General features: G+C 36.4%; 2 protein-coding genes across 2 annotated transcripts; one reads left to right on the forward strand and one right to left on the reverse strand.

The window, feature by feature from the left end:
* The first annotated feature begins 1,326 nt into the window (after positions 1-1,326).
* On the forward strand, positions 1,327-11,240 carry SLC16A14 (solute carrier family 16 member 14). The gene is made up of 5 exons (XM_026855299.1): positions 1,327-1,488; positions 1,771-2,047; positions 2,914-3,057; positions 7,105-8,097; positions 9,726-11,240. Exons 2-5 carry the CDS (start codon positions 1,786-1,788, stop codon positions 9,872-9,874), a joined length of 1,548 nt encoding a protein of 515 aa, XP_026711100.1. The 5' UTR covers positions 1,327-1,488; positions 1,771-1,785; the 3' UTR covers positions 9,875-11,240.
* A 72-nt stretch (positions 11,241-11,312) lies between these two features.
* Positions 11,313-25,689, reverse strand: FBXO36 (F-box protein 36). Its single transcript, XM_026854997.1, is given in 4 exon segments — positions 11,313-13,662; positions 17,547-17,719; positions 23,333-23,441; positions 25,678-25,689. Coding segments are annotated over 4 exon segments (483 nt in total). The 3' UTR covers positions 11,313-13,473.
* Positions 25,690-27,609: the final 1,920 nt, after the last annotated feature.

The following is a 27,609-nucleotide window of genomic DNA, read 5'->3' on the forward strand; positions in this document are numbered from 1 at the left end:
TCAGATTGGTCCCAGTTTATCTGCTTGGGTGGCAAGGGTTAGATGTGCACAGTTCTTATTCCTCCTCGCTCTGTCACCAATACCTTCCACGGCCAAGTCAGGGCTAGTGACAGCTTAGTCCATAAAGAGTATCCATCTGTGAAATGTTTGATACCAGTAGTACAACGTATTTTAGCTCCAGTGCACTGTGTGAGGCAAATCGCTGTGCTCTTGGAGGAACCTACATGTTGAAGTTGCCCTTAGGTACACACAATTACCTGCACTGTAAGTAAGGGGGGTGTGGCACTTAACTACAAAGGTCATGTACCCAGCAGCTGGTCTGAAGAGGTTATGTGAATTGGCAGGTTTTGACTGGTGTCTGTGAAAGAAACGGTAGCTTTGACCATTCAGCTCTTGACTCCGTCTACGTATGAGTATGAAATACTTCAAGGCTGCCTCTGTATGTTTCTCTAGCAATAAGTAAAAAGTTGAATAGTTTGGAAAAGTGGTAACTTGAGAAGCAAAATATGTATATAAAGACAACAGCCCAAATTTTCAGTTAGTGCAGAATCTAAGTTACTCCATCCAGTGGCAGTTTTTAGTAGTGAGGAGCTAGCTCTGAGGCACACCTTCTGAGGGCTCACAGAATATGTAAGGAGCTTTTTAAACAACTCTTGTTAACTTTTTTCTCTTTTTACTGTGGTGAAGCTAATGGCTCTTTTTAGTTCTCTGGAGAAGAAATGACAAAAAATTACCATCTCTGGTAATTTGTACCATTACATTTTTAGTCTCCATGGAAACCTATGTGGTGCTTCACAGTTGGGTAACATTTCAATATGTTGCAGCAGAAATCAGATGGAGGGAAAACTGGGTTCTGCACCTTGCCTGTTAATCGATTAAAAATGGTTTTGAAATTATTTTCACATTGTGTTGCAATCTTCACTTACACTAACAATAGAAGAAATCAAAGTAATCAAATTAAGCTATTATTGTCTGATCCTACATACACCTAGGCACATAACTGCCACTCAGTTTGATTCTGATAGGCATTGACATTAATTTAGAAGAATTCTTTGGTTTTAGTAGGATTATATGGATTAATACTATGGAAACTGAAAGCATAATAGCAAACTGTCAGGTTGACTCTAATAAAAAGCTTGCCAGAGAGGTAGTAACAACCCACTTGTTGTAATTTATGTAAGGAAAGCATTTTTGAAAATCAAGAACCTTAAATCTTTATCTTTCTCTGTCTTTACTCTTGTTCTTCAACTACTAAAGAAGAAATAAATCTCAAAACTGGTTTCCTCTGAAAAGATATAGTATCTTCATCTACCTACCTCTTCAGGATTTCCTTTTTTTCTTCCAGGCTTTATCAACTTGAACACAAAGGAACATAATCTTACTGGGAGAGCAGAAGGCAATACAGAGAAGGAATATACAGAAAGAGATCAGATTTTTTTTGTGACTACAGTCAACCCATGAAGAGTGAGCGCTCTCAGCTACTTACATGTAAGTACAGTATATAGTAACGGAAATAATGTAGCCTACTGTCAACCTGTAAATACTTCTGCGTAGACAGCTGTGATAATAAGGTACACAAAGAAATATATTAATTAGAGAATTTTCTAAGGATTTTACTTTCGAACAACAAAAATCCGGTATTCACTGTACAACTGCACTAAAACACAGTAATGTGAAATATGGTAGTGATTTATGTTACTCACTATAACCAAACTACAAAATCTGATAATTTTGTATGTGTTTTGAAGGTATTTACTGCATTTGTTTCAGAATACCGTGGAGAAGATGTATGCTAGTCGAGAGGATATTGGATATGATTTCGGAGATGACTCAAAAGTTGGAAGTAAGCCAATTAAGCCTAATCCAAACATCGATGGAGGATGGGCTTGGATGATTGTACTCTCCTCTTTCCTCGTACACATACTTATCATGGGGTCCCAGATGGCACTTGGAATCCTCAACGTGGAGTGGCTTGAAGAGTTTAATCAAAGTCGTGGCTTAACAGCGTGGGTTAGCTCCCTCAGCATGGGCATTACACTTATTGTAGGTATGTTCCAGCATAATTTATTTCAAAACTACATAGATTTTTCAGAATATGTTTGCCACTGATCCCTGAAGTATTTTCTTACAGTTTTCCATTTTATTAACAGAGCTATGCAGGTTCTCCTGACTTGCCTTTTTAAAGTCACCAGGTCAAATTTTACAAGTTAGAGGGAGAAAGGGAACAACAGGGAAGATGATAGAGAAGACAATTACTTCAGGAGACCTCATGAGCAGGAAAGGATACCTGTGACTTCAAGGTCTCAATAGAATTAAGAAAACAGATGATCTGTGAAGCTTGTGGTCTTCCCTGTGCTCTGTCTAGAAGGAGAAAATATTCAATTTGGACACCTTATATTTCAGTTTGACAGCTGAACTAAAATTTATTTTTCAAGTTACTGTTGGATCAACCTCAAATAATATCTGGAGGGGTACGTTTGTGTATACATACACACACACACCTCGGCCTCTCTAAATTAAGACTGAAAAAGTTGTGTTTAGGTCTGCCTAAAATACTCCACTGAAAACAAAATGTTTACTTCATCAATGCTTATGAAAAAGGTCTGCACTCATACAACATTAGTATTGGGAACTATGGTTTGAGTCTCTTCTTTGGTTTGAGTCGCTTCTGTTTAAACTGTCCATTCTTCATGGGACAACTTTGATTTTAGGTCCTGTGGGTATTTGCTAAGTATTTGGTCAGTTGGTTGATTTTTCCATGATTTTAAACAGTAGTAGGGAAGATAAACTGAATTGCATGAGTGGCCTGATGTTTAACATTTTGTTTAAAACATTAAGAATCTTCATGTGAAAAATTATTAGAGTGTAGGGAATTAAATAAATAATTCAACATTTTTTCATGTGTTCTAACAGGTCCTTTCATTGGTTTATTCATCAGCATGTGTGGGTGCCGCAAGACAGCTATAATTGGAGGGATATTGAATGCTCTAGGTTGGATACTGAGTGCCTATGCCTCAAATGTGCACTACCTCTTCCTTACGTTTGGAGTAACAGCTGGTAAGAACTCTAATAACATTTGAAAGTTCTTTCATTATTTTGAATCCTTTGAATCCACCTTATCTGGGTGACTAAAGAGGGAAGTTAGACTGTAAAGTTACTCCAGCTTTTCTTTCACACTCTTTACAGCCTGCTACCTTTTCAGAAAACTGACTTGTTGTCATTTGAATCTGCCATGTGAAGATGGTATTTTTATCAGTTTATCAGTACTGATAAAATATATTTTATCAGTAAATATATTAGAGGACATTTTTAATTAGAAGAAATAATGTTTCCCAGACTAACAAGTAGAATTCAAAGAATCTAAAGCACTGTTGAATTATATATCCAGCTAACTCCTCTCTTTGTCACAGGAAGAAACAATGTTTTCTACAGGAGCTGCTCCAAATCAATAAAATACCAGATTATAATAACCATATACTGCTTCAAAACCCATTTTAGAGAGTGCTGTGGGTTACTACTGGTAGGCAGCTAAGCCTCACACAGCTGCTCGCTCACTCTCCTGCAGTGGGATGGAGGAGAGAATCAGAAGGGTAGAAGTGAGATAAAACCAGTTTAATAGGTAAAGCAAAAGCTGCATGCACAAGAAGAGCAAAATAAGGAATTCATTCACTACTTCCCATGCGCAGGCAGATGTTCAGCCATTTCCAGTAAAGCAGGGCTTCATCATGTATAATCATTACATGGGAAGACAAATTCTGCAACTTCGAATGTTCTCCCTTCCTCCTTCTTTCCCCCACTTTTATTGCTGAGCATGGCATCATATGGTCTGGGATGTCCCTTTGGTCAGTTGGGGTCAGCTGTCCCACTGTGTCCCCTCCCAGCTTCTTGTGCACCCCCAGCCCACTCACTGATGGGGCTGCATGAGAAACAGAAAAGTCCTTGATGCTGTCCGGCAACAGCTAAAACATCCATGTGTTACCACCAGTGTTTGGGTCACAAATCCAAACCAGCACCATATGAGCTACTGTGAAGAAAACTAACTCTATCCCAGCCTCAGGACAATGCATGTGGCCGTATTTCATAGATAGTTTCTAATAAAAGATATCCAGATTACATCAACAACCACTAATAAATAGCAACTAATCTTGCTACATTTTTTTACAATCAGAATCACTGGAATAATATTTTGTCATTTTTATTAGAATTAAGTCTCTAGAAAACCTTTTGACATGTGTAAGAGTGCAATCAAAATATTAAAATGTATGCATGTTTAGGAATCTTTCTTGAAAACCAACAGATCCTTGGTGCCTGAATGCTCACTTTCTAGCAAAATGTGGCTTCTTGTGAAAAGTTTAGTTAAAGAAAGTTATGTAGAAGAACCCAGTATTATCTGTTTGAAGTGCTATTCCATTTATTCACTTCATTTCTGGAAGTTCATTTCTGGAAACAGATACTGTTAGAAGATATGAAACAAAAATGTTAAAGTGATCCAAGTGATAAATATAAAATTTGTCCTTTAATTATTAGCTGAGCAACACTGAGCAGTTCAGGGGGCTTTGAAATATTATTCACTCCACGGTTAATATGGCCAGTTATGTTTGCAGATGAAGCATGGTATCTATATGTGGCAGAAGTGTTATGAAAAAAAATTGTTTGCAATACTAATAATAGCTTCAGTACCCTCCATCCCCTCAAACTGCACTTTCACAGAATTTCATAGAAATCTACAGAATTTCTGTACACAGTTTTTTATCTAGCTCTCTGGATGGAAAAAATAATTGAAGTTAGCAAGGATCACTGTGATAAGTCTTTATACCACCAAGCCATAGATTTCAGTAATGTTGTAAATTCCTGAACAAAGAGCAGTAATTACAGGCAGAGTTCTGCCCTTGTCAGAATTTATGTTTCCATATATATGGAATATAATCAAACAGACGGGATCTACACATTGTTTTGCTGAGCCTTTGCTGCTTTTCAGAAAGAGCATACACAAAATATCAGACGAAAAGGCAGAGATTATACACCGAATTTAAAGAGGGGCGAAAACCCTGTTTTCAGAAAAAATCTGACGCAGGTTTTTAGCAGTAGTAATTCTGGTCATAAAACCAGTGTAGAGATGCCTGAGATGTTTCTTCCAGCTCCACAAGACCTCCGTTCACCATGCCCTCACTCACCACCGCCTCACCCACCGTCCCCTCGCTCACCTCAGTCCCCATCCAGCTGCTCACTCCCAGCCACCTCCCTCACACCACCTCAGGGAAGTTTCTTTCATGTTCTGGTGGCCGCTAGATTTAAGACTGCTGGTCACTTACGATGGCCACCTCCTGCTGCCATCACTTCTGGGGCCTCCATGCTTACTCGTGGCTCCTGTTCTCCTGGTCGGTGACCTGCCATGCCAGATGCCCTCACACAGAACGTCCCCATGATCCCAGCTTGGTCCCCCCAGCCGCAGCCACCTGCCGCCTCAGCTCCCATTCCCCAAGTGCCCCTCACCTCAGCCCCCCAGCCTCATCTCCTCCCCTCCTGCCCCACAGCTTTACGCCAGCTCCACCAGCTCCTCTCCCTGTGGCAGCAGTGGCGGGGGGCAGAGCCGCCTGCGCCCTCACCCATCCCGGGCAGCCCCTGGCTGGGGCTGCTGGCAGCAGGGAGTGCCTGTGGGCTGGGGGCAAAATGCCCCCGAGGCCTCGCACAGGGCTGGGGGAGAGCGGAGTCAGCCCTGCCGCTGCCATCACAGGGCAAAAGGAGCGGAGAGGCTTGTGGCCCTGTGTTTACCTGTGAAGGTGGCAGGCCTTCGCATGTAATGAGAGTAGGTTTTGCTATGTAACCCACAGAATGAAAAGATAAAACAACTTTAAAAACGTCTTCTTGGGATGCGCTGGGAAGCGCAGTAAGCACTAGCACAGGCACGAGCCTGGGCTGGTTTTTCACAGCAGGCGACGGCAGGCTGGTCTGACAAGGCTGGCAGTCTTCTGGGGGGCAGAGAGATTTCCTTAGGGTTTGTGGCTCGGTTTGGGGAGGGAGACCTTGTGCAAAACAGAAACATGAGCATGTATTTGCATAGCAAAGAAATAAATACTTCTAACAGGCAAAACAGGTCAGCTCTGACCACAGTACACCGCTGTGGTGTTGAGGTGCTTTTTTGAAGGCTTTGCTGGAATAACCATTCTTTCAGTGATGGGGGTGTAGCTACATCGTGCTGTAGCTGCATGCAGCTATGTTACCAGATACTTAGAAAAACTTTTAAGCCCAAAACACTCTTCTAAATTATGATCACAGTGAATTTGGAAGCATCTTCTGCATATACCTCTTCCAGTCCAAATCCCCTCCCTCAGGAATTTGCTGTGAGAAAAACTGGGCAGCTGTTACATTTAATGATGTGTTTGCACAACTCTCAACACCTTCTGCTTGAAATAGGTACCTTTAATACCCTGGGTTATAAATACGGCTGAGGGATTTTCTACAAAATTACAGATCTGCCATTTAAGAATATGCCTGTGCAGCTACTTTTTGGCCCCCTTGGAGTATCCAAAGAGAAACCTGAAAGCCACCCAAGGTCCCACCATGGGGCGAACATCTCATGCTGACTCCTGAAATACATCTCACAGTCACTGTGGCTCCACAGCTACAAAGAAAACAGAAACTCATTCTGAATTTTCATTGCTGGTGAACTTGGGCAAAAGCAACAAGATATGCCCGCTAAGCAATTTCTGGCCACTGATACAATCAGATGGAAGTATTACAAATGCAGGTATTTCAAAGTAGGGTTTGTTTGGGTTTGTTCCCATATTAACTGTCACTGATTTATTGTGGGATGTTTGGGACTTTACAGCAGTGTCATGCTGAACTGAGGTAAAGGTTTTATCTTCCATGTGTTTCAGTTTCTCCAGCAGTTAAATAGTGGTATAGTATTCTCACTGGAATGGCTATTGCAAATTTTGAAAAATGCTACAAGACAGAAATGAAAGCTAATATGAGCATTGAATATTTATTCTTGGTTTTACTACTATGCTCGCATAAAAGTTAGGAATAAGACTCATTTGGTTTTCACTGCTTTTTGTTTTGTCAGCAAAAAGTTCAGACTGATTCTGGGTTTTATTTTTGTAGGTGTTGGAAGTGGCATGGTTTATCTGCCTGCGGTGGTGATGGTAGGGCAGTATTTTCAGAAGAGAAGAGCGCTCGCACAAGGACTCAGTACCACTGGAACAGGGTTTGGAGCTTTCCTAATGACTGCCTTACTGAAGTACCTCTGCATCGAATTTGGGTGGAGGAACGCCATGTTCATCCAGGGCGCCATCTCCCTGAACCTTTGTGTCTGTGGAGCGCTCATGAGACCACTCGCTCCCAAAGATGTTGTTAGTGAAAAATACATTGTGAGAAGTAATAGTGAAGATAATCAGGCAAAAGCTCTGTCCCATTCTGCAGAGACTATAAAATCTAATGGAGTCCTCAGTGATGAACCAGAAAAAAAAGAAGAGACAAATGAAGAAGTGCTTGACAGTGTTCAGCACATAGAAATTGGAGGTAAATCTAGAAGCGGAAGGAATATGTATGGACTGCGCATTCTTAAGACAGTGAGCCAGCTGACGGTTACAGTCAGGAAGGGCTTTGCAATGTGGTACTCCAGCTACTTTGGAGCTGCATCACTGTTTACCAATAGAGTATTTGTGGCCTTTATAATTTGGGCTTTGTTTGCCTATAGCAGCTTTGTCATTCCCTTTATTCATCTTCCAGAAATAGTCAAACAGTACAACTTATCTAGTCAGAACAATATTTTTCCTTTGACATCGATTATAGCCATTGTTCATATTTTTGGTAAAGTGATCCTTGGAATCATCTCTGATCTCCCATGCATCAGCACGTGGAATGTCTTCCTCATGGCTAACTTTACCCTGGTCACCTGCATTCTTACTTTGCCACTAATGCAAACCTATGTCAGCCTGGCTGTAGTTTGTGCTCTAATAGGATTTTCTAGTGGCTATTTTTCTCTAATGCCTGTTGTGACCGAAGATTTAGTTGGAACTAAACACCTTGCAAATGCCTATGGCATCATCATTTGTGCCAACGGAATATCTGCATTGTTTGGACCACCCTTTGCAGGTAAAAAGTTCAAATTGCTAAGCAACAGATGTTTGTATAATAACCGTGTGACTTGTTACATTATTAGGCTTTCTTATGTTAGGAGCACATGTAGTTAACAAAATTACAGCTGCTCCAGAATGGACTGTAACATCCAGCTTTGTACAAATTTATAGATTGCATTTGCTGGGTACCAGTTCACTATTCACACACTACAAATTACAATCCTTGCAAAATAACGCCAAATCTGTTATAACCTATCCTTTCAATGGTGTGTTAAATAGTATCATATATTTTTTTTAAATGATAAAGTTTAACCTGTTTTTATGTGTAATATATGCACTATACATACTCATGCCTCTATCTAGATGAAAAAAATGATGAGTAGTTTTCAGGATAGGCGGGTGTTTGTACCATAGTATTACCCCCACCCCAAGAACTGCAAAGTGTGTTTGGGTGTCACCACTCTAAGCTGCCAATGGATGTGTTGATTTAACTAACTTAGCTTTGCCTTCCTTCAGCCAGAAATACCTACTTGAGGGACCACACTGCTCATAATCTCCTTACTGCCATCCATAGCAGAAGGTAGAAGCATATGTATGTTATCCCTAAAGTTAGTTAGGTTTAAACAAACACTCATTATAAATTTCCTCATAGAAAGAGGCGGGGAAGTACTAGGTACTGCTTGTCAGACTACAGCTATCTTTTACAGACATGTAAATCAGAAGAAGGCAACAGGAAACCTTGTGAGCAATGGCTGTGGTCAGCCAGGGATGGCACTAGGCTGAACTGAAGCTATTCACAGCACAAGCAGTGCAGAAAAGTGAGACCACTCTAACCTTCTCTCCCCACTATTGAGTGAGATAAGACAATTTAGAAGAAAGCTCATTCAGTGCCCTTTGAAAAGCAGCAGTGTTTTACTCTACCATACATTCTCAGCCTGTGCTGAACGTGTCTTTGTGTTTGGTTATTAGTAACAAAGCAAATAGGATGCAATTAGGTGATGCTAAAAAAAGCTTCTGATCTTGAGGTTACATCACAGTGCAACCAGCATGACATGAGGGAATTTTGCTATTTTGGGTTCTCAAACCTTTCTGAAGTAACTTTAATGTATTTTTGCAAAGGAATTAAGGTTGGAATGAGAGAAGTCTTTTATTTGTATGTGAGTCTTTGAGAAAGCTATTGGGAATGTGTTTGCTTGCACAAGGCACAGCATTTGAACTAGCCTGCCGTATCAGACATTTTACAAAGACAGTAATAGGGTGGAAGAACTAATTGGTTTGGGATTCCAAAATAGCTATTTTAAAGTCAGACCTGTGATAACTTGTTTGAAAAATGTAGTTTTAGAGCAAAGGTTGTTAGGCTTCTTAGGATGGCACATAGTCCCATTTTAAGACTTCCATGATACTTAAATGAGGGGATAGGTTTTGCACTGATTTTGGGTTTTGGTGAATGAACAAGACATTTTCTTCACACATTTCCATTCGTAGCATCTAGAGAAGGAGACAATCACCAGCTTTTTTCCATAAAACATCTATGGATTTGACTGAATTGTCGTGAAAAAAATGTGCAGTGTTTTTCATATTTTCCCATGCAATGTGTCTTGTTGTCAAGCTTTGTAACAAACATGTTTTGTCCTTATTTTCCAGGTTGGATCTATGACATCACACATAAATATGATTTTTCATTTTACATATCTGGCTTGCTATACATGGTGGGAATAATATTTTTACTTATACAACCTTGTATTCAAAAGAAACAATCAAGAGAAAAATCTACAGAAGAAGCACAAGTATAGAACAAATTCCAGAAGTTTTTTTACAGAATTCTTTTGTTTTCACGTTTCTGTATGAAGCTTTTTTTGTTATGGATCCAACCACATTGAGCTGTACTTAAGTGAAATGCAAATGTGCTCCAAAATGCTAATAAATTAATATAAACATGCTCTTAAAGTGAGTTAAGATCTTTTACTTTAGAACTAACAAATACAGTGATTAAAAGCACCCTGCTAGTCTTAAAATTGGGATAATGCTAAGAGCCTTTACCCTTGCTTCTCTTAGAACTTTTCACCACTATCCATTGGTGAAACTCCATTGACTGCAGTGCAGTTACTCCTGATTTACAGTAGTCCCACAAGAGAATTTGACCAGGATATGAATGATTTATAAAAGTCCTTCCTACTGTGTATTCTGTCTGATAAAAGAGTAGTTACTGGGTATGAAAAAATGATTGTATTTCTTACCTGGCTGGTTGAGTACTGTTGAAATGCTAGTACAATTCAATTAATCCAGTGTATTAAAATTACTATTTCTGTGATGCAAAACTGAAGAAGAGTTCTTATATTTTTCTGAAATGACTCTCTACTTCAAGGATTTTTTATTTTATTTTTTTAAAGTATCAACTGCATGGTAAAGTAGCCATCCTTCATACGTAGGCTGCATTATAAACGCTGTGATGCTTAATGCACCTGAAGTAAAACAAACATAAAAGCAAAACCAGGCAACATATGGAAAACATTATTATTATTCACAAACTGGAAAATGTTTCCAGGAACAGTTTGAAGTTTCTGGCTGCTTTACCTAATTACAGGTATTGTAGAACTTTCTAACATTGCCATTGACTTCTTCTGTGGGACTTGTTCATCGAGTAAACAGTACTAAAGAAACAGAGTTGGGCAAAATTGGCCAAATACAGTTTTAGAAAAAACTGGACTACAGCACACTAAATTCTGTTACAATTAATTAAATAATGAAAAGCGGCATTATGAGCAGCCTTGTGTAAGACTGGTTACATTTGAGATGTTTATTCACTAGAAAATTAAATAATGCAGAGCATGGAAGAGCTGAAGACCATTTAAGATATTCAAATAAATTTTCTTAAACAATGTTAAGCACCTGTTAATACAGCATATATTGTATGGTGCTACAAGACATCCTTTTTTCAGCTTTGAGAGGTGAGTCTGATGTTAATTTTGCTATCAAATAAAAGTCACATGAGGTTTTTTTCCTGCTAGTTTCATGAAAGTTTTTTCATGACAGAGCAGGTTCTTTGTTTAATACTGATACATGCTGCTGTAATTCTTTAAGAACTATTTATACTATTCAATTATATTGAACAAATATTGGGAAACAGTTCAGTATGCAACAGTATCTTTATACAGATCTTGTTTATAGATGCAAGGTTGGTTAAAAAAAATGTTCTGAAGCACAACTCTTATTGAAATTGAACTATTCTTAGTGTTGCACTTCTACAACTATTAGCAGGGACATACTTTAAAACAGGTCACTGAAATGAGCCAAGTTAAAGAAGAAAACCCCAAACTACTTTAAGATTTAGATCATTCATGTAAGATAGTTATGTATAACCTTTAAAATTCATATTAAAACAGTTACTGAGTTGGCAGTCAACTCAGCTCTGGTGTGAAGACAAAGTCAGTAATTTATTAAAATCAGGGTTTTTTTTTGTTGGAGAAAATATTCCCATAAACTACACTTTCACATCAGTTATTTTGTTACAGGTTTAATGTATTGGTGTGCATACTGCTGCCAGTTTATTTTAACTGAGCTATCTTTTATTGTTGAAATATATATATTGGTGGTGATTTCCCTCCACTTCCTTTTTCTTTTTGAAAGATACGTACCCTTTATACTTAGATCTTCACTTTGTCTTTTGTACAAAATCAACTTCATTTGCCTATTACTGTAATGAATAATGTGTTGGTCACAATATCTGCAGTATATCTTTCTATAGAAGTCCTTACTGGGCTATATGATGGGAATAAACTTACCCCAAATTTACTAATTAAGTTCTTCTTTTTAAGCTTAAAAATGAAGATTTTCCTTCAAAATGACTGTTCTTATTTCTTGTAACAGAAGAGACAGGTACATGGTTGATCAAGGAGAAGGGAAGGTAGGCTGACAAAAATTGAGTGAAATTAGGATTTTAAATTAATATTCACTCAGTCTGTGTTGGATAGCACAGGCTCTAGTTTCCTAACCTGAAACTGCCTAAATCTGTTACGAAAGCACAAGGTAAGAAAAAAATTCATTGGTGATAAATTAACAGAAAGTGAGAAAAGAGGGTCTGTTGTTTAATAGCTCTGCTCACATACTTAAAATAATTCTTAAAATAATTTCTCTAAAGCAAAATTACATTTTATAGTGTTTTATTACACAGAAAAAAATTTATGAATACAGTATTTTATGCACATAATGAAATTTGTATTTGTTGTCCTAAAAGGAAACAATAAGAGTAGAGAATATACTTAAGTGTTTCTTCTATCTGAAGATCTGCAATCACCAAATGTTTCAAGAATACTGATATATAGTTGTAGAACAAAATAATCTAAATTATTAGCAAATATATTTTAAGAATTAATATACTATTTTATAAAGAAAGAATAATAACCCTGTATTCATAATTTTTAATCAATTTATGAAATTCAAGTTTGATACTTGACATGTTAAAAAATTGTAAACCTAATACACTCTTGAAATTACACTATTATATCCAAATACTGAAACCACTACTCAGGTCCTAAGTCGAGTCAATGGCAAATGATATATTAATCAACTGGTACTTTCAGAGTAGTAATATTTGGTCTCTTAATAACTGAATGTTGGAGCAAGTCAGTCGTGAGTAAAATCTGCCTTCATCTTACAAAGTAACCATTGTTAGTCTTGTAAGATAGCAAATGTCTCATCAAATATGTAACTTGCAGTAACATTTGAAACTAATTGACTTCCATTGTTCATCAGCAACGTCAAAGAAAAATTTTGCCCTTATTCCATTCTGGCAGTGCCTCAAAAATTATTTTGATGGATTGTCCAAGATAAAGATGATGATTTGATTCACACCCTCATTCACCGTAGAAGTTTCCTCTTGGTGACAAAATTACTATTTGCTTGAAGTTTAGATAATTAAATTAAAAACATTTTAACACACATCAAACTCTGGAACCAGCTACATGGTTTTTGCTTCTAAACATTGCAAATTTATCATGGTGGACATTAATAACTTCAGCATTCATCAGCAATTTTTGTAGTAGGAAATGACAGATGGTTGTCTATAAGGGTAATAATGACAATGCCATAGCATCTGATGTAAGACATGGAGCATATATACAAAATAGAGAAGTCAGAATGAAGAAGTATAAAGAAGCCACAACCTCTTCTGTTGCTAGTAACTGTTACGATGCTAACTATAATACAATTTCAAGATGTCCAACATATTAAACATTGTATTTACATGTTGCTCCTAGTAAGACATACTTTGTTTTCCCTCTTTCAGTCCTTAAAATAATCTGCTTTCTATTGTAAAGAAGAAAAGTCAGTGAGTCTGACCTGATAAACAGTAAATCCACACCTTATAACAATTGCTTCAATAAAAAATGCATCTTTATTCTGTTTGGGTTTTGTTCTGAGCATCTTGTTTCTGCCTCCTCCTTTGGAGCTGCAGCTGTAGCTGAAGTCTGTTTGTGAAGAATTGTTTCCAGCCCATTTCCTGTGCAAGTTCTTTCATTTCAGGTGTAATTGTGTCACACAAGTTCTGCACAATATTTTCCCATAGCGCATTACTGTTACGTATCTAGTTGGAAGATAAAGTAGAGGCTTAAAATCACAATTTGGCTTACTCATTGCTGATTATTTTACTACACAAAATGTGTTTAGACAACAGAAATGCCTTGTATGAAGGTCACTTGCAGTGAAAGCTGCCCACTTACCTTGAACGACACTATTAGTTAAAACTCAGTAACATCAGTGGAAGTTTTGCCCAGTGTTGCTAACGCAAGATATTGCATGTTCTTTGAAAAATTTGAGAAGCTTCTTTTGGTACGATATCAGAGGCCTTTCTGCCACTCTAAAAGCAGCTGTAATGCCACATACTCTCCTGGTACGTAATTCATACAGCCCTGCTGAAGTCAGTGAAGCTATGTCAGATTATGCCCAAGAACTTGTCTGGATGTAGAAATTGCATTGCAGATAAAAATCTGTTTTCAAGTTAAATAAAAGAATCAAGCTGCCTTTGGACTTACAATAGAAATGCAATTTTAGGAAGCTTTCAAAACACTGTAAGAATTAAGCTTGTTTCTCAGGAGAGGCTTCTATCTTTCAGAATGACTCCATAAACAGACTCAGATGAAAATATTATAAACAGGAAGAAAAAATGATGTAATTTGTTAGATGACAGAACCATCACAAAAAAAAGAATTAGGAAGACACTCAGTGCCAGTAAATGATACTAGAGCATAGTAACATTGATTGTTCCTCCAATTGTTGCACTTTTCTAAATGTGTAATTATAGGGACTTGCAGAGTTGAGTGGCTGGTATGTCTCTCTCAAGAGTAGTAACAGAAACAGAAGAGCAAAAATCCTGGTATAACTTCTGTTACATACTGCTGATGTAGCTGGATACTATTTAATTCACTGACTACAGCAAAGCTGTATCAGAGTATGTGTGGTCCTGTTTTTGTTCTTGTGAGGGTGATAATACTGCAGGCACACAGAACATGCTAGGATATTTTAGCAAAGGAAAAGCAGGGATTATCTGTGCAAAGTTGTTGTAGAAGTCCTGAAATGAAAGTATATGCATGTTTATAGTTTTCTTTAAATTTCTGCTTGCTCTCGCTCTCTTGCCATTCTGCTGTTCCTATGAAAAATGGACACCTTTAAGTTAAAAATATGGAGACTGGGTTTTGGTATCATGTATTTGTATTTCCAAATACAGTGTTCTATTAAAAAAACTATGGAAATAAAACCGACATTCACTATCATTATTGTGGTTTTCTCTCCGTGCCAATGGCTTCTGAATTGCGGGGAAAAAAAAAAAAAAAAAAAAAAAATTTCTGTAAATTGGAATAAACTGGACGGCGGGGCAGCTGCTGCCACCCGGATCATCTTGCGTTGGGGACTGGGCTCCCTCTGGCGGGAGCAGCCTCCTGAAGCTCATAGAAAGCAGTGTTTTTGTAGTTTTGCTTTGCCTATCTAAAGACTTCGCACAAAATAAGCTAAATGAATCCTATCCTGAGCTTGTGCTGGGAGAGATCACAATAGAACAGTCTGATGAAAAAGTATTTGGAAAACTCACACAGTGCTCGAATGGTGGTCCACAACAGGGCTTCTGTACTTTGTTTCTTTTGAGATGGAGCTTCTTTCACATTTAAAAATAGTATCTAGGGGAAAACTAAAATACTTTGAAACTTATATTGGAAGCATCTGAATACTCCGGAGAGCCAAATTTATGCTCAGAATTACAGAGTCAGAGAAATGCCATGCTTTGGGTAACCAATAAAGATACCTGTTTAGTTCAGCCTATGAGGATTCATTTCACAGGACGGGATGGAGACTTTAACACTCCACTTCTCAATCCTAAGTGTAGAGACTGTTCTATTTTCCCCTACTTGAAAATCTGAATATGCTATTTTATAATTCCACAGAGAGCAACATTCCAGCCTACACATAAATTAGTCTGGAAATGAAAACTCATACTACTGGGTCAAATTTTTAATTCTTTAAAAATACTGCTGAAAAGAAGAGAAAGAGAACATGACATTACTAATTCTAAGAAATTATTTAATTGTGCCGAAATCTTATTTTATTATTATGAAACTTAGTTCTTCCTACGATTTTCTTAAATTTCAGAATACCCAAGGCTTTGTGTTAAACATTAAAAGTTTACTGCCCTCCATGGTACCTCATCCTACTCCACTCACACTCTGCAAATGACAGATAGATTCCAAACATACTAATAATTTCTTGACCGCCCTTCTATCCATTCTCTTCTCCTTTACTTGTTTTTATTCTTTCATCCCCTACTGCTTGTTTCCCAGTCACAGTATCAACTATTTTATCTTCAAACTGAAATAAAGCCCAGAACTCAGCAAGCTTATATACTTCCATCTGTCCTTCATCTCTAAATTAATGACAGCTGTATTTTGCTACCTCGCCATTTTCTCCTGTGCTCTCTTTACACCATCTCCTATTCTTTCTGCTCACTTGAACTCACTCTCGCTAAAGCACCTCTGTCTTTGTAGCCACACCATAGGAACAGTAGTACAGCCATGTCCTCTTGAACTGACAGCAGTCCTCCTCAGAACTTTTCTTGAAATCTTGGGCCACAGACTCAAAATAATTCAAATGCTGTGAGTAATCTCATCCTGATACAATTTGGAGATGTACTCTGTACCAGAGACATGTCCTGTTCTCCAAACTAAAAGGTTAATCTGTCTTTCTCAAGTCTTCCAGAGAGTATCAAGCTGTCACATCAGAGTCAAGATGACTAAACCTGTTATTATCTTCCTCCTAAGGTCTCACCATTACTTATGTTTTCAGTAATCATATAGCCCATAACTTGACAGGCTTCATTCTAGGTTCCTACAGCACCCCTGGGGATAAGAATCAAGTTATTTTTCTTTTTAATATGCTTCTCTTCCTATTTTTCAGAAGCTAAAATCCTTTCTTCCCCCTACCCGAGTTAGTGCAGGAGCCTTTTCTCAGAGTCTGACTGTGATAGAAAATGCAGTTTTGAGGTATTCAGACCCACAAAAATAAGCTTTCTAGAACACAGCTCTGAACATACTATCTTTCCATCCCTCCAGTTACCTGACCCTGCACAGACCAGGAGGTTGGGACAGATGACCTTTCAAGGGCCTCTTGGACACAGTTTAAGTGATCCTATGGCTTTGCTCTTTTTGCACTAACAGAGTGGCCTCATTCTCCTGGGACTTCAGGACTAGCCTTTCCTATTTGTAATCCCTCATTCAGCACCTTTAGAGGCTACCCTTAGCTCCAATCAGCCTATAGTGGCAACTTCCATTATTAACTTTTCAAGTTTCAATTCAACATGTTCATACTATTTCCCACACTTTCCTGATAGCTGGAAAGAGCTTCCTAGCAAGCATACATAATGTCATCTCTTTTGTTTCCTGTGTTTCTTACAGCTCCTTGCTGTGACATCTACAAAAAAAATTCTTGGAAAAAACCCTCCTCTTTCCTTACACTCCTGTCTTTTGTGAAAGATTTAACTGTAAGCTCTCTAGGAATGGCAATGATTTTTTTTTTTATTGTTAACGAGTCTAGAATAAGGGGATCCTGGGCTGTGGTTGAAGTTTATAGACATTACAATAATACAAGCCATAATGCAAAGCATAGATTTTACATTTCAAATACTTAATCCTGGAAGTAGTGCATAACAACCAGCCATGGGTTACAATGGAATTATCTGGATCACTGTGTTTATTATGTGCAACAAAAGTTTGCAGGATAAGCACAGTTTCTCTAACAGCCTTTCTAAGATCTCGTTTTTATTGCACCCATTCATTTGCTCAGATGATTCATTTATTGCCTCAAACTTTAAGTAAAGCAGATTGATGATTATGTTAAATGTAAGATGAATTAAATCCAACATGCTGCACAGCAAAGCTAACAGTTTTAAAACAATTCTTATATTTTTTAATATTTTTTTTTTTTTACCATTTCAAATCTGCGTGAAACTTGGGAAAGCCTGGCAATATCTTCAAGCTCCAGAAAGGAAATGATGTACAGGACCAATGGGACAGGAAGCTGTTCCAGGAAGTCAGAGTTACCTCAGCACAGATTGAGGACATGTTCCAGAACTTTGGCACCAAACACTATAGCAACCTGAACTGTGATAAAAAAAAAGAACAAACCCAAAACCAAACCCCAAGAGACAGATTTGTAAAAGTCTGAAATTTCTTCCCAATAATCCCACATTATTCAGATAAATCTTAAAAATTAAATGAAAAAAAACCCACATTCTGCTCATTTTTTAAAATGTTTTCTACAGAAAAGTACATGTAGTATCTCATATTGAACATTACTAATTTATAGTATTTCAATTAATCTTAAGAGCTGCTAGTGGCATCCAGGAAGCCTGCACAGTAAAACAAGGCTTTAGTTAAAAAACTGTACATTGTCTAGTATACAGCAAACTCTTGTCTCAGCTGAGGAATGCTAAAACAGTAGCAAAGTTGAACTGAAACTTGTCCAGATAAATTTTGTCCATTTTTCCACACATATAGACTAATTTACATAAAAACTGTGCTATTTACTCAGGAGGAGGTTGGTAAAAACAACTGATAAAAGTACTTCAGCTGTATGCTTTGGGGAAAACAATGGTGGCTCTGATATAAAGAGTCTCTGTAGTTCTGCTTCTTATGTAGGTACAGTTAAACCACTGGAATGAAATTGAAGACTGTTATCTTCTACAAGGACATGATATTTTTTGACTCACTCTCTTTGTGATCCAGTACAAAGCCAAATTATTTTTCTACAGATCTGCTACTTAGTGAGCTACTCTCCCATCCTGCATTCATACAGTTAATAATTTCTGCTTCAGTGTCCAACTTGGAACTTGGCCTTTTGAATTTAACACTGTTTCTTCAGATAATTTATCTATTTTATCAAGTTGCTTTAATAAAAGTTCTAGCTCATTATAAAACAGGATCCTGAAATCAATTTGCTACACTTCTGATGAACGATCAGTGGTAGATTTTGGAGCTTGTTTTCCTAAAATCTGACAATAGGAATACAGTAATCCAGATATGTAATTTTTTTTTTTTTTTTTTAAGCTTTTCACACAGGGATTAAAACTTAAATTTAAAGCAGGATTACTATTTTTTATATTATGAAATTACTCTAATGCAACCAAGGTGGGGTTTGTTGTTTTGGGGATTTCTTGTTTTGCTTTTTTAACCAACTAGTCTATCTTCTCATGTATGTTGAAGTCATAAAAGGAGAAAGAAACAGAATCACGGAAGTTGAAACTATACTGAGTATACGAGTAAGTGCATCCAATATTGATGCACTAGTTTTCATTCCAAAATATTTTTTAAGATTAGTTACAAAACTCAAACTTATGTGAATACATTTGAAAGACCTTTCCAAATGACAAGAAATAACTGTTACTATGTTAAGACTTTTTTCTTTCTTTTTGTTCCAAATATTCCAAGATAATTATGTAGAAGGAAGCTATCACCTTATCTTCCTTCACATATTTGGATAGATGGCCCAATACTGCTCAAACTTTGCTTTCTGTTGCTATATCTTACTGCAAGCGCAAACAGCTTGCTGTTGGTTCTCATTTGCTTTTTTGCTTTCCAAGCATCTCGGTTCTATATAATTGGTAATTTTCCTCAAATTCCTTATGCAAGTACAAAAATTATCTACACAGTCAAGTAAAAATTATTTGGCTGGTCTAATTCAAATTAATACATAAGAATGATTCAAATCTTTGCAGACTAGGAATGACAATGATAATGTCTGTAGTGTACACCTACTTCATGTTGAATGATTAGTAGGCTACTGCATGAATATTTGCTGCTCCTTGAGTTTTTATTGAAAATTATTTATTTCTAGAAATAATCCTGTGACCTGGTTTGGCTATTTTAAAATATATTTAGCTGTATTTATCTTGCTTTTTAAATGTATCTGCAGCTAATGATGAACTAACTGTGAAAGTATATTGAACTTCAGGTTTTCCGTGAACTGTTCATCCTATGAGTGCGGGGTACTACTTGATGACTTGCACTGTTTGTTCACTCATCCAGAAATATGAATAGACCTGTCTTCTCTTGCCCTACACTATCATCAATTAATTTTCCATCTTTGGAAAACCATAATGAAGACTCCAGCCATATACAAAACCTCACTCTTTCCTCTTGGCTCTATCAAGACTGTGAAAAGAAACTAACTATACCTTACTTCACTGTCAAAAAAAAAAAAAATAATTTCAAAACACACACAGAAGTTTGTAGCTGTATGGTAGTTAATATCAGTTTACTAAAATGTTAATGTTTATTATAAAATGTTTACTTCTCCAGTTTTCTATGGAATGCTTCATCCAATGCCTCTATGGGATATTGATAAAATGTTTCATATGCAGTGGGACCATTCTTCCTAAGCCCATTAAAAATAGTTTAAGCACTTTTTTTTTTTTTAAACAATTTTTTTCTGAAAATCTCTAACTGTGTGCAAATAAACAAAATCTTATGAATGAGAACTAGAAGACAACAACAGGAAATACAAAACTGATAAACATTTTGCTGGTAGGGGTGTACCAAATATTTAGCAGCAAACCATGGGTGTGGTGAGGATTCTTTTATCTGAACCCCCACTTGGCAAAAAATTCCAAAAGGATAACTAGAATCTTATTCCAGTATATATATTTGTGGAGAATTATGGAAAAAAAAAATCTGTAAATACTTAAAAGAATAGCAGCAAAGCTCCTCTTAACAGAAGATGAGAAGGAGGTGTAAAAACATCTGATTGTGTGGAACAGCAAGAGCTATGGACAGAAATAGTATCAATATAACAATAGAACTTCTCACAAACAGCAATTTATATTTGGATACTTCTATTTATGTTAGCATTTTTCTGAAAACAAATTATATTCAAATTTTACTAAAATCAGAGGGAAAGCCTCATGCATGATTTTAAAGATAATTTTAGAAGAAGGATGAAATGACTAAATGTTAGGCAAGAATGGCAACTGTGGCTTTCAATACTTCCTGTGGGATAGGAAACCTCTGAACCACCAGTAACACTTCTCAAGAAAAAGCAGGCAGATCTTACTTGTAACCTACTGAAAACACACAGAATAACAGTAGAAAACTGCGTGTTAGCAATAATTTAACTATCTGAATCACTGTACCCAGGTAATGTAAAGCAGATGTTTTATTGTGACATAAGATCAATATCAAATGCCACAGGAAAATCTTACAGTATAAGCAATGAGGAAAAAAACCAAGCTAGAATCCTCATCAATATATAGTCACATATCAAATCCACTTTTATAAGTTAAATAAAAAAATTAAAACTAAATTTTGAAAATAAACCCTCTAAAACCTATTGCTAAAATTCAGTTATAAGTTCTATGTAATTATTGGAAACAAAAAGCATAGAAGACTATTACTTTGAAACCTCAAGTTTATAAAAACTGATAATCAATTTTGTCAAATTAAAATGTGGTGCAACTCTTTGCCTCGACTAATGGACCAACTATGAACACCTACCGCAAAAAAGGATAGCATATCCAAAGGCTCCCTGAGCACTATCCCAATTCAACAGGCAGTCCATTTGCTATTGGTTCATGATACATTCGTTCCCTTTCTAGTCAAAACAAGTACTAATAACTGGAATCAAAAATTTGTTTTGTTATGGACTGTGAGTGCTGATTGGAAATTTTCCCACATTTTGTGCATACATCCAGTGACTTGAGTTCAGAACGTGCAGTCTTTCCATCAATTGAACTCTAATAGCACTCACTAGCAGGCTCCCTACCCAAGCGTCTAAAGAAGTGTTTAAATCAAATTAACTTGAAATAAGTCAGTTAAAAAAGTTATAATAGGAATCAGAAACACAAGCCTAAACATAGAAATGCAGACCACACTAACTCACCAGGGCTAAAAATCTCTTGATTGTGCTGTAGGAAATGCTACATTTTAATAAGCAAAGCATAGGAAACGTATTGATCTTATTTCTGACCCTAAATGAAGATACACTCAGGTTTACTCTTGAAAACAGGCATATTCTCTTGAGGGAAGTTTTACCCTCTCCCCTACCACCTGAGATGCATATACTTGGGAAAGGAGACCTCCTCTACCTAGGTGTAAATAAGGTGATGTCTACCAAAGATGTTGATGAGGAAAATAGGACTTAATTTGTAAATGACATCTTTCAAGTTCATCATAAAAATAGGACAAATATGAAGTCACATTTGTAACTATTTTTTTTAAATGTCTGTCCTGTCTTGGTTTTGGCTAGGATAGCTATTTTATTTTTTTCCTTCTTGGTAGCTAGAATAGTGCTGTGTTTTGGATTCAGTATGGGATTTGATATGAAAACAATGTTGATAATGTACTGCGGTTTTTAGTTTTTGCAAAGAAATCAAGGATTTTTCATCTTCCCATGTCCTGCTAGAGCACAGGTACACAAGAAACTGGGAGGGAGCATAGCCAAAGCAACAGACCCAAACTGGCCAATAGAATATTCCCTATCATACAACACCATGGTCAGTATATAGATGAAGGCTGATTGGAAAGCTCACCCTCGCTTCTGGGATTGTGGTTTCAGGATTCTCTTTTCTGTGGGATTGCTAGCTGGGAACGGGCTGGGCATTGGTCAGCAGGTGGTGGGAAATCATACTGTGCATTACTCATTTTTATTTTCTATTATTACTATTATCATAATCATTATTTTATTTTATTGTAATTATTAAATTGTTTTTATATCAACCTGTGAGTCTCCCTAACCCTCCAATTCTCTCCCCTATTCCCCAGGGATGGGGGAGGGTGAGTGAGCAGCTGTGTGGCATTTGGCTGCCAGCCAGGTTTAAACCATGACTTTGTAGATAATCAGAATACAAGAGCAACTTATTGGAAAAAAAAAAAAAAATCTCACCAATGCAAGGTGTTTGAGTGCCACCTAGTCTCTTGGGCTACAAAAGCCTCAGATCTCAATCCTGTCCCAATTTTCAGACCAGGTCATAGCTCAGACCTCAGTTATTTGCTGCAGTTGCTGAATTAATGTGTCTTTGGCTCAGTATTTTCAGGAGACTGTTTCCTCTGTGAGCCATGACCAACCATACCTTTTGACATGATATCTCTTAAAACTAATCCATTACTGAGAACCAAGATTGTAAGAAGATGCAGAGCAATAACTACTTGGGACACATAGTCCCATGGAATTTTGGGAAAAATAATAATTACTTCAGGTGTTCTCAGCAGCCAGTCTATCAGGAACAGGTTGTAAAACAACCCTGTGATTCTCCATTTTGAGGTTTATTTAGTGGTGTCCTCACTACTTTTCTTTTTTTCTGGCTGTATGCTCTTAAAGTTATGTTGCACTTGCATAATCCCAAGTACCTGTTGCAGTTGGTGTTACTTACGTTAAATCAGACTGGGAATCCAAGTGGCTCATGACATGGCCATAAAAACAAATGTGCTGGCACACAGCATTATAAGGACTGAATTGTTTGCGATAAAAATATTGCTTTCTGGCCTATTTTTGTTGTCATTGTTTTATAATAAAAATATCAGTGTTGCTGGGATTTATCATGCATGTATATTTACTGTTATATCTTTTTGTTTTCCAATATCCATGCATTAATTAATAAATTAATACAAAAAAGCTTGTTAGCTAAAGCAATCACATCTTTCATGAAAGTTATTACAGATCATTATTGCTAGATGATTCCATTATATGCCACAGCAAATTTGTAATTATTATTGTCATCTTACTATGAAGAGATGAATCATCCAAAAAATCCTCCTGGGATTCTTTAATTTCTCCAGGTCTTGATTCACGAAATTAATTCCTAAGTGAGATTTTCCACCACCTGAAAATTACCTACAATTGTGGAAGAAGAAAAAGAAAAAAAAAAAAAAAAAAAAAAAAACCACAAGATAAATACATTGCTAAGATTCAGGACTCTGGTTGTGTAAATATTACTACATTTCCAAAACAAAGGGATTATAAGAGATCAGAGTATGGTTACACTACCAGCAGCCCCTACAACATGCTTCAAAGGACAATAAACATCCCATAATGCACCTAGACAAGTGTGAAATATTTTTACACACAAAGAAAATGTATGCAACTCCTGCATAAAAATTGTTCCTAAAAATTAAAAGATGTTTACTGACATATCAACTTGCAAAACTATAAACATTCTCTTTGTGTTTTTCATTTAGTTGCAGAAATACAATTCATCAGGCATTAAATTATATGGTTAAGTAGAAATACCCATTCAACTGCTCAGGCATTCAGAAGTGGCAGCATTAAAAGTTAAACTGTCATTTTAATATTTTGTTAAAATCAAAACTAACAGGACAATTCAAAGGTCAGCAGAGACTCTCTGAAAACTCTGGAAAAAGCTCTCCAGAAGCACACATTCAATTCAGATTTTCAGAGTCAGAAAAAGAAAAGAAAGCCTGCATTACAAAGCATACAACTGAGACAAAAATTTAATATGAATAGTAAATTATGTAGCTATGAAATGACGGAGAACAAGCAGCCCTGGCTATCAGTAATTTTCCCAGAGTTCTCTTAAAACATTACATATGTGCTTGAACTGTGTCAGCTTTTAATACTGGCTTTTTGTCACAGCTGGGTCTCCAACAAGAGGAAAGTCAGAATCATGTCTCTTCCCTCACACCAGTTGCTAGCAAAGATCACACTCCAATCCAGAAGTAGGATTCAGTTGCTGTTGTAGGCAAGGTTAAAAAACATAAATCTTGCAGTCTTACTAATATTAATCTGTTTTATTTCTTTCCATTTCATTGGGAAAAGTGAGGATTGTGCATTGCTATATGTATAGGTGGATTCCTGACACACTGAGCAATAAAACTGACAAATGAGAATACTAGTGAGGTGTACATTTATAAACACATACACATGTATATATTAAAAAAATACAGTCCATAGAGTTATTTTTTCTACTGGCACATAGAAGAACAACATTAAAAGCAAGCCTTGAGTTAACTGTCAAGAAGCCACAGCAGACTACTCACATATATTGACTGAAGAGCACAGAGTTAAATTTACTATTACAAATCTTAGTTCTGACAACGGTGGTTTACATCTGTTAACATAAAGTTTAACTTTAGATGTCTCTGGTATTTCAGTGTCAAAATGAAGATTTTAAAGTTGAGAATTAAGTATTTTTGATTCCAAATGAATTGCATTAACTTTCATCATTAATTTTCAAGTTAAAGCTCAGATTCCAGGCAATCTGCTCAGGCAGGCCCACACCAATCAATTCTGTATTTTTAAAGTCTTGCTTGTATCGTGTATCAAGTATGCCTATCTTGTATACAGTAACAGTGAGTTTGAATAAAGGCTTAACATCTACATTGGAATGTCAAATACAGTCAGCTAAAATTTATTATTTTGATGTTTATTGTGGCTAATATCTTTATGGGGGTAATCAGAATTACTAAATCATGTTTCTGAGAGCATACATACAAAGTAGCTTCAAGTAACTCAGACATATCTGCAATACTCTGTAAAATAACCCTTATTACGTGACTAAAAGAAAAAACATCCTACTCAGTTGCATAAGTTCATCTTATTTTACAATGACACACACAATCTTTATTCCTTTCCAGTGAAACAGTTGCCTCTTTGAGTGCAAGAAATCCCATTCATCCATTTTGCATTCTAGAATTTAATAGATTAAAAATTACACCCCTGAAACATTTTATAATATCGGAATTAACATTTCTGTAACGTACATGCACAGTATAGACCACCACACTGCTAAAATAACACCACTTAATATATTAGTGGTAATATGAGAATACAATGCAATAGAGATTATAAACCACTTGTCATTCTGTTTCAGTGATGATTTTAACTATCTGGGAAGGCTTTAGAATTAGTATGTTTGTAGCCTACCATGGGGATAATAGGACAGTGAATGCTGTACTGCACTTCCAAAAGCTCTTTTTATCTCTAGCAATGCAGGGAGAATCAGCATGTAAGGGTACTTCCATTCTTATTTGTGGAGAACAGGAAGCGAGAACAAGGTCAGAACAAAACTGATATACAAATGGAGAAAGAAAAGACATTTTCCTACATGTACCTCAGCTTGCATACCCTTTGAAATGGTATGCAAGAATACAGTATATTATAAGGGGAAAAAAAAAAATCACTGTTAAAGAAAACTGGTTAATATGCTTTCTCTTGGTCTTTTCGTGTAACTGTTGGAAGTGACATTTCTTAAAAAAACCTCCATGAACAAAACCCCTCCATTTCTTGGCATGGAAATGGAATGCCAAGTGTAACTGAAAAATAGCCACCTGCCCCCAAAACCACTTACCAAAAATGATTAATGATGACTGTTGCCTTTCAACTTTTGAACATTAATACCTAAAAACATTATTCGGATTAATTTTATGTAAAACCTTATAGATTTAACTATAAACAAATTTAGAAGTCTTAATTCTTAAAAAAGCAGAACTATACTGCACAACAGATTACAGTGTGTTGTGATCCATGATAAAATAAATACTTTTCAGCCTGGGGTATACAGACAGTAAAATTAAGTGTATAGAGATAGCAGATGCTTGCCCAAATTCTGCGCTGGTATAAGCAAGACAAAGTTTTCAACACTAAGTATTCTATCTATTTTTTGTTTAGTATTTTGTGGGTATGAGTGTATTTATCTATAAGTTTATGTATAATCCAAATACTAGAGTGTGTATACCTCTGTGCAGACTCTTGAATAACATTTTATCTTTACACAATCCAACCAACCCTAAAATAGAACACTAAGTCAATACTCTACAATATAAATATCTCTGTCCTATTTTTAAAGCAATTACAGTAGATTTTTTAACATTGTTAAAAAAATTTACTTTCTTGTAGTATTGTTGTACAATTATAAACTCCAAAGCATTTTAATAACAACTTCAAAAGCTTCAAAAAATTACAGAAATACATATTTCAATAATCTCTCCTCTTCTTAATTGTTACACTAGGAGGCACGCTGCAACAGAACTATCTGCCAGAAAGGGAAGATCAAGCCAATGAGCAGAGGCACACAAAAAGTAAAATATTCAATATAAAAAAACACTGTGTATTTTCTAAACACTATTCTTTGATTTGCAGTGGAACAAACTGTCAATAGCACTATTCCATTTAAAAACTTCCTGATGTACAAATATTCAGGACAAACTACAGTTCCCTTGGTAATCTGTTAGCACACAGTTGTTTCAAAGAAAAAATATTGCATAGATTTTGCAATACCTATACTTTTTGCATAGATTAAAAAGATGAAGAATGGAAAGACTGTAAGTGCATCCTGGTTACCATGGACACATTTCATTCTCGATGTTATCTGGAGGTGCAAGTGTTAAAGCAATTCACCACCACATTGCTTAATCCACTGGCACGTCTTCATGAAAAAAGCAAGAGGAAAGGATGAGCTGCAGCAACCAACCAAGGCTTCAGATAAAAAAAGTCATAGCAATTTTTTTAACAAATAAGACTACTAAACTATTTATGTGAAAATTAGCAAGAAATATACTATTTAGGAAATATCTATTGACAAAATTAATCTGGATTTAGATTACCAGAAATACAGTACTATTTATACTGTATGAGAAAATAATATTTGAAGTTTGTCATGGTGAGCCATCTTTTAAGGTTGCTGGGCTCAACCCTCAATTTAATCTATTGCGGAAGTTATAGCTTAGAGACAAGTCTCACATGACAGACTCATACTGTACAATAAGCATGTGAATTCATGATGTGAATGAAGCCCTATTAAAGGTACATATGAGAAACCGTTTTCTTCTCCAATGCACATTTTTAGGATTTCAAACTTCTCAAGTCTCAGCTTTCTTCTCTGCTTAAAACTAGTAACTCAAAATGTCACTTCTCAGATTACAGGTTATTTGGAGATTAATTTCCCTATTTTTCCCTTAAGTTGTTCTACTTTAAATAGTTAAACATTTATTGGAGGAGAAAGGTGACTCCAGAATGTAGAAAACAGTGCTTGCTGAAATTTAGG

This window comes from Athene cunicularia (assembly GCF_003259725.1).
Source record: "Athene cunicularia isolate RWA chromosome 9 unlocalized genomic scaffold, athCun1 chr9_part1, whole genome shotgun sequence".
Lineage (NCBI taxonomy): Eukaryota > Metazoa > Chordata > Aves > Strigiformes > Strigidae > Athene > Athene cunicularia.

Bases quoted from the DNA above. Each gene is read 5' to 3' on its own strand.
- SLC16A14 (XM_026855299.1), top strand. From the start codon at position 1,786: ATGTATGCTAGTCGAGAGGATATTGGATATGATTTCGGAGATGACTCA. The intron at 3,058-7,104 runs GTAAGAACTCTA...TTATTTTTGTAG, and splicing joins TACGTTTGGAGTAACAGCTG to GTGTTGGAAGTGGCATGGTT. The intron at 8,098-9,725 runs GTAAAAAGTTCA...CTTATTTTCCAG, and splicing joins GTTTGGACCACCCTTTGCAG to GTTGGATCTATGACATCACA.